Source organism: Micromesistius poutassou (assembly GCF_964030765.1).
Source record: "Micromesistius poutassou genome assembly, contig: SCAFFOLD_6566, whole genome shotgun sequence".
Taxonomy (NCBI): Eukaryota; Metazoa; Chordata; class Actinopteri; order Gadiformes; family Gadidae; genus Micromesistius; species Micromesistius poutassou.
The window spans coordinates 728-8,977 of NW_028178313.1; the positions used below are offsets into that span (position 1 = coordinate 728).

Sequence of the window (8,250 nt, forward strand, 5' to 3'; positions counted from 1 at the left end):
AGAGAGAGAGAGAGAGAAGAGAGAGAGAGAGGAAGAGGAAGAGAGAGAGAAAGAGAGAGAGAGAGAGAGAGAGAGAGAGACGGAGAGAGACAGAGGGAAAAAAGTGGGAGAGAGAGGGAGAAAAGAGGGGGGAGAGAGTTAGAGAGGGGGCGAGGAGGAGAGGAAGTGGGGGGGGGGGGGGGGGGGAAGAGAGAGAGCGAGAGAGAGAGAGGATCGATTTAGGCAGGGCTGTGGTTCCCCGGCTATAAGCTCGCCTTTCCCTCGATGCCTCCACCCCCGGAAGGAGGAGCGTCGGCCGCGTAGTAGGGCGTCAGAATCCTCAATTTCCAACTTAGCATCTTGGCAGGACGTTTTCCCGAGCAAAGCCCCCTCGTCCGACGGTAAAAAAAAACTTGTGCTGCATGGCATGAGAGCCTCCGAGCCGAGACTCAGATATCAGGAACGGCCGGAAAGCGACGCGCCGAGGAGGAAGAGAAACCTGGCGCTCAGAGGCTGCCGGCAGCGGCCGAAGTGAGAGAGTGCATGAGGAGGACTTCTCTGCGCAGTTGTATTCCTGCCTCCATAGTTGTTCGGTAGTCGGGACAGACCGCGGTCTGTTGGCCACAGCCTCTATGAGCTGCTTCCACTGAGAGAATAACAAGGGAAAAGTGCTCCAGTCGTCGGCTGCGCGTTGACTTGTCTCGGGGTTCCAGCATGCGTATCCTCAGGGCTACTTGTACCAGCCGTCCGCCTCCCTGGCGCTGTACTCGTGCCCGGCGTACAGCGCGGGCGTGATCTCGGGACCGAGGACCGAGGAGCTCGGGCGGTCCCTCGAGCGGGTCCGCCTTCGCGCCCTACGCCGGGTCCACCGCCTTCACCGGCGCGTCGCCCGGTTACGGGTCGCACCTGCCGTACGCAGCGGACGCGGCGGCCGCAGCGGCGACCTTCTCCTCCTATGTGGTGAGTGGATTATTGTTCACTTATTCACCGTTCAACCGATCTGGGGTCTGGATTAACGCGTTGACCCCGCCAGCGTTATCTCAACTATTTAGGATGTTTTATTTGCGTCAGTTTAAGGCGGTTGTGTTAAAATAAGTAGGCTAGTCTATATACGAGTGTGTCCGCACTATTTATGTTGTGTTATTCAATTTTAATTGACGAATAAAATCGGATTTTACAAAATAGGGGTACGATGTCGCAGTATTTAAGGGGATGTCTGTAGCCTGGATTGGTGTTTTTAAGGCCTCAATGTTGTTTTTAAACTTATTATCCGACTTTGAAAGAGACAATTTAATACGGACAGATTCCATGAGCTGTACACGAAAGGTTCACCAGATGAGCAGACTTGACATAATTACAGCACATAAGAAACACCTAACAGACCTCATAGTTCTAGAGAAGAGGCAGCGTGATAATGATATTCCGGAGGAAAATTAGGTCAATTGACGCCACTTCAATAACTGCCCCCTTATGGTTTAAATAATTATCAAATAAAGTCGCCTGGCGTCAACAATTTGGATTCGTTGTCGGCCCACAAACGAACTTTACGTTTGTTATAATTACCTTTTATTACCTGGTTTACCAAATAGCAAATTATGTATTTTTAAGGCCTATGTGTGTGTGTGTGTGTGTGTGTGTGTGTGTGTGTGTGTGTGTGTGTGTGTGTGTGTGTGTGTGTGTGTGTGCGCGCGCGCATGCGCGTGAACCCGTGCCTGTGTGTTCATGCGCGTGCCAGTGTGCGTGCATGCATGTGCGTTTGTGTGTGTGTTCGCGCGCGTGTGTGTGTGTACGTGGTTGTTCACGCGCCTGTGTGTGTGTGTGTGTGTGTGTGTGTGTGTGTGTGTGTGTGTGTGTGTGTGCATCAAAGTGCTTTGAAGCAGTCAAAAGTCAAACATTTTCTGTAGTTTTATAACAAGCTTATTTCTCGCCTGATTCTCCAGGGTTCTCCGTACGACCACACCACGGGCATGGCCGGTTCGATAGGCTACCACCCCTACGCGGCCCCCCTGGGCTCCTACCCGTACGGGGACCCGGCCTACCGGAAGAACGCTACCCGGGACGCCACCGCTACCCTGAAGGCCTGGCTGAACGAGCACCGCAAGAACCCCTACCCTACCAAGGGCGAGAAGATCATGCTGGCCATCATCACCAAGAATGACCCTCACGCAGGTGTCCACCTGGTTCGCCAACGCCAGGAGGAGGCTAAAGAAGGAGAACAAGATGACCTGGACCCCCAGGAACCGCAGCGAGGATGAGGACGAGGACGAGAACATCGACCTGGAGAAGAACGACGATGATGAGCCCAACAAGCCGAGCGACAAGGGAGACTCACGGACACCGAGTCAGGTTAGCGCGCAGAGGAGAAAATCATCCATTTTTCATGGCAGTCGTTTCCACTCAGGGGCGAAATTGATTGCTGGTTAATGGTGGTTTATTATTTATAATGGGACAATTGCTTTAAATAATAATCACCTTGAACTCCCCTCGTTTGACTTCTCACGGGCTGGATTTGCTGGTGACGCACAGTGTTTAGCAGTCAATTTATCTTGAACTGCATAATAAGGATACAGCTGGTGAATTGCTGTTTGGCTAATGATAATTATTACCATTTTATGACCATTAATATTCCACACACCCGGTTTTTACGGGGGTGTGTGGTGTAAGCTTTGGGGTCATTATTAAACAGCTATTATCGGGGCTATTGTTATGTTAATGTTTTAATGCTGCGAATATATTTGTACATTCAAACCACTAACATATGTCCGAGCTGCTTTTGTTATCCGAGGCCTTCATAACACATTATCTCTGGACTTGGACTCACAACCTCCGTGTTTTTCCCCTCCACCGTAGATCATAAATCGCTGCACCCAGGGGGACCTGCAGGCGTGCGACCGCATCAAGGAAGAGACGCACGGCAGTAGAGACATGGATCCCCTCCTCAGCGACTCGGAATTAAAAGAGCAGGACGAGCGGACGGATCTGCTGCTGCCTGATCACACCCTCGCCAAACCCACCACCTCCTCTCCCTCCGCCGCGCTCCCCCGGGGGGGAACCGAACCGCCGCACGCGGAGCAGCGCGACAAACCCGCAGACTCGCACCACGTGGGGCCCACGGGCCCGGTGAACAGTAACGTGACGTCGGTGATCCACTCGCTCCCGTCGGCCCCCAAGCCCAAACTGTGGTCGCTGGCGGAGATCGCCACGTCGTCGGACAGGTGTAAGGGCAGCAGCGAGCCACCGCCGTTGCCGTTGGGCCACGGCGCAGACGCGTCGCCCCCCTCGCGCTCGTCTCCGCACTGCCACCTCCCCAACAGCAGCACCGTGCTGTCGAGGCCCCTGTACTACACGTCCCCCCTTCTACCCCGCTACACGAACTATGGCGGCTTTGGACACCTGCACAGTAACCAGGCCCCGGCTCGGGGGGCCCGGGGCCCACCTGAACGGATTAAACCACCAGACTGTGTTAAGTAGAGCAGAGGCGCTGGTCAGGGAGAGCCACAGAGTCAGAGGCCAGACGCAGCAGGTAGATCTCTTTAAAGACTCCCCTTATGAACTAAAGAAAGGTATGTCAAACATTTAATCTGCACGGTGGTTCTTTTTTTTTTTTTTTCCAAATCACGTGGACTATCTATTTATTTTATTTGTTGTGGTTGCGTGGAGAAAAAAAAGGAAGAAAAAAGATTAGGTGGAAATTCTGACGACATTTATTTTTTCTGAGTAAATGCGTATTCTCGGATTTAATTTCTGAATGGTTTAACCCATTAAAATGTAACAAGAATGGTCTTAATCGCTGCTGCAGCCGCCTGAGTCTATTTGTAATAAAGACTAACATGTATATTTAATGTAGCATTTTGTATTTAAAATGGACAATACACTATCTTTGAAGTAAATTATCGAAAAAAAAAATCACGTGTGCAGCGATTCATTTGGGGGGGGGGGGGGGGGTGGCTGACAGAATAACGTGACGTCATGATTCGTGGTTCAGGACCAGATGAAGTATTTGGGAATTATATTTGAATTCGATGCCGATTCCTTCCCCTTTTTGTCTTATTCTTAAAGCCCACAGCCTGTCTGTGTGTGTGTGTGTGTGTGTGTGTGTGTGTGTGTGTGTGTGTTTGTGTGTGTCTGAGTCAGACTCTGCAAAGTTAAACAAGAATAGAGTCGAAGAGAAAAGTGGATTTGAGTGAAAGTGTTTATAGTTTTTGCTTTCCCAACTCCTTCCCCAAAACACAGGAATTACACGACTTTACAGTCTTTATTGTTAACAGGCCTACGATATATTGTTGTATATATGTATGCCCATTGCTCCTATTATGTTATCTACTCCCCAACCTGTAAGTATTTCTAAAGGTGGATATTGATACAGCCCTAATAACATAACTGAGCCGTGGTCCTTTAACCCAATTACCAACCGTGTTTTGTGCAAAGCAATCAGGTGGCGATCTCCCGTAATGAGCTCGATTTTATGCCAAATTTAGACCTCATTACTATTTCCAAGGCGTGGCGAAGCTGTTAAAAAGGCTCAACCAAGCATTTAGTTCATACTGCCTTGTTAGACCATTACTGGGGAGTCTCTTTAATAGCGCGTTAGATGTGAAACATTAGTAATGTGGAGGAAAAGAAACGCTGTCATAAAAAAAGAGAAAAGAAAAAAGAAAAGTATCCTCTCTTAGTTCATTGCGCCCGGAAGCCAGGCTGCACACTCAAACTTTTCCGAGTCCTGCAGGTAGGTGTCAGACTTGCTCCTAATTTTAAAGGCCTCTTTCTCAAATCCGTTTCGGAAAACCGTCTGTGATCAGATGTCAGGTGAGGAGTAGGCAAGTGCACACACAATCATTGCGTTTATTTTACGAGCAATAGTATGGTAAAAGGTGCGGAACTAATGGCTTATTTTCGAAGCTGACATATATCAACAATACCAACAACCACCATACAATAAGGCTTTATAATAATTATAATAATATTACTATTTTAATAAAAAATAAATAATAATAATAGTAATAATAACACAATTCAAATTATTTAATATTATTATTATTATTCATATTCATATTATTAAGGTTATTATCTATATTATTATTTATATTATTATATTTTTTTTATCATCAATATCATCGTGAAGGCCGATTACAAAACAGTATTAAGTAATGACTTCATCATTAACATTATCATGCATTCGTTTGAACACGTTATTTAAAACTAAAAACACCGTGACGTATCATTATCATCAGGACCATTGTTGCCATGATATTGGCCTCTGGTGAAGTAGGACAGCTTGCTCTTGTTTACAGCCACCATTAATCTTTATAGTTTACTTTCCCCTTCTCCAGCTTGAAATCTCCCCTGGGGTCCCTCCAATTCCCCGAGCCATAATGTCCTCCATCGAGTCGGGCGGGAGTGTGGGACTGCTGTTTTAATCTGACTGAGTGTGCTGAAGCAGTGATTGCGACACATCAGCCGGCTAAATAGCATAATTATGTTTTGTTTTTCGGTCCCTGGGGCATCCACGTGTTCGATGCAATGTCTCCTAAGAGGGTATTAAAGTTGGACTTGAGAAACTAATTCCAAAAAATTGATGAAATAAATAATCTGAGATGCTATAGGCCCAAAATGTCAAACGTTTTATACAAGCCTATTCTAAATAGTATAATATGATGTTCACGTGTTATTGTAGGCCTACAGTTTATGTAAAGGAAGAGCACATAAGATAATTATTTTAATGACTTAGGCTTATGTTATTGTCGTTGAATTGTCCTCATTCTTAAAATAGATGGAAAAGGGCCAAATTGACGTTCATCACTCACTTTCCTTAAATATCATTATTCGATTTTATGTGTGTGTGTGTGTGTGTGTGTGTGTGTGTGTGTGTGTGTGTGTGTGTGTGTGTGTGTGTGTGTGTGTGTTGGGGTGTGTGTGTGTGTGTGTGTGTGTGTGTGTGTGTGTGTGTGTGTGTGTGTGTGTGTGTGTGTGTGTGTGTGTGTGTGTGTGTGTGTGCTCACAGGGCAGAGAAAGCACAAGAGGTCATGGACGCGCCTGTGTATTTGGTCTCCTGGGGAAACTGCGATTATAATAATCATTATGATAATCACTATCACGTATATTATTAATTATTATCCTATTATTATTATTACCCTATTATTATTAGCCTAATATTATAAGGATTTAGGCCTATTATTTGACCAAATCGTTATTTTATTTTTTGACAGTTACACAGGAATTGTTCAAATTATAGTCTATTCAACGATTTTTCGGTGTTGATTTCGTTATTTAAATGTTTAATTGAAAGGCCTAGCGTCCACTAAATGTTCTGACTTTATTCTATACGTTAGACACGCATCATCATTTTAATGCTCCCTCACCAGAGTGTGATCGGCTTGGTTCGTCTCCTCCTCCAGTGAAAGGCCTCCCGGATCATTGTGAGGAGCGAGGCGCTGGGCCTCCGGTGCAGAATACTAAGTGGGTTAGGCCGTTCCCACGTGTTTGTTGATGGACGTAATCCGACAGAAAAGGCAGCTTTAAACTTCACTTCAGTCACTCAACATTCCCGAGCAACTTGTCAAATGTGTGGAAAAAATTACCAATCCCCTTTTACTTTTTTATTAGTTTTTGAATGAAATATAAATCATTTGTAAAAAAAAAAAAAAAATCATGCTTTAAACCTTATTGTAAATGTAGTTTATATTACGTGAGAATATCGGAAGCAAAACAAATGACCGGATGGTACTCGGCAGAGTCTGGGTCTACTTTGTCGAGTTTGTCAGTGGCTGACTCGATAGATATCTGACACGCTTTCAAATGCATCTGAAGTAATTTCTTCTGATGAAACGAAACGTAACGCCTTTGGTGGCTGCGTCTTTGTTTTGTTTTATTGGCTTTCATTCCAGCTACCGTGACATTTGTGTGTGTGTGTGTGTGTGTGTGTGTGTGTGTGTGTGTGTGTGTGTGTGTGTTAGTGGGTTTTATGACATTAAACAGTGACCTTAAATAGGAGGGCTATTACAGCTATTGTAAAACCTAATGGTTTGTTTCTACTCATTGATTAGTGGCAGATTCTACAGTTGAACTTAACTTCATCAGGCCTGACATGGTCTGATTCCATTATTATATGGTTTCCATTTCCTTCGGACTATAAATGAACAGGGCCAGTAGTATCAGTGCAGCTGGTTCCACCGAGGATAAACATGAAACTTTAGACAGGCCATATTTTCACAAACCAGCTTTAGTTATGGTCAAAACAATTCGAGCAGGGCTGTTATTTAAATTTTGTGAACACATGATCTATATCACTACAATGTTCTCATGAATTAATGGAGATACAAAAGCCACTAATGTGTAATGATGGAATTCCCCTTTCACTGCAGTGCTTGTGTTTGCTATCAGTCAGATTGTGTACATAAATCAGAACCTGTTGATCTAAAAAGCTCCAAAGCCAAATGAACACATGACGTAAACAGACGACTGATGAACCACCCAACCTAAAGATACCATCTACCATCAGGCCAAATGTGCTATTTATGTGCAACTAGTATCCACTGTCACCGTTGACATTATATGGTCAACAAATGTGGTTACAAATGTGTACAAACTGGGGGACACACCACAATGGGATACAGAATCCACTGTGAACCTGAACATATATCTTGGTACCTTTATATTCTGAAAACTTGGGTTCGAATTTGGAAGTCTAAGAGAAGCCCAGTGAAAGCTAATGTGCCAAATGAAAGCCCCAAGGTGACTTGTTCGCAGGCCTTTTGCACCTCTAATATTGCAGGTATAAAATGGCGCTGAACACATTGTAAAGGAGCCCTAATGGGGTGGCAGGGTGATTTAGACGCTCCAGTATTTTCCCCCCACTTCACTTCACTGCCTGTTTTTCTATTTCTCGTGGCCGTCCCGGGGGAAAGATTACATGTGTAGTTTTCAACTGGCTGGTGTTTTAAGTGACCCTCAACCCCCCCCCCCCACCCCCTCCTCCTCAGCCTAAATAAAACATTCCTATGGAGGAAAAAGAAAACATTTTGGAAGGAGCGATGAACTATGAGGTGCAGAGCGGGGAGGGGGTGGGGGGGGGGGTGGGGGGCTGCTTTAATGACATGTTCATGGAAGGAGGGGACAAGACTGTAGGTGATGTGAACTCAGACGTTGGGAGGGGAAAGTGGAACGTATAAAGCGATGCAAAGTTATTTAATGTGTCTGTGTAGCTTTGGTCGTCCGGCCCCTCCCCCAAATAAATCCTGTCGGACATTTATACTCTTTTACTCAAAATGTCCT

At 45.5% G+C, this 8,250-nt stretch overlaps 1 protein-coding gene across 1 annotated transcript; it reads left to right on the top strand.

Moving 5' to 3' along the window:
• Positions 1 to 692: 692 nt before the first annotated feature.
• LOC311374630 (Iroquois homeobox protein 5a-like) lies at positions 693 to 3,559 on the top strand (the record flags this gene model as incomplete). The annotated part of the gene is given in 8 exon segments (XM_084490432.1): positions 693 to 809; positions 811 to 939; positions 1,920 to 2,132; positions 2,134 to 2,305; positions 2,308 to 2,325; positions 2,830 to 2,849; positions 2,851 to 3,395; positions 3,397 to 3,559. Coding segments are annotated over 8 exon segments (1,377 nt in total), but the record flags the coding sequence as incomplete, so codon positions are not given.
• Positions 3,560 to 8,250: the final 4,691 nt, after the last annotated feature.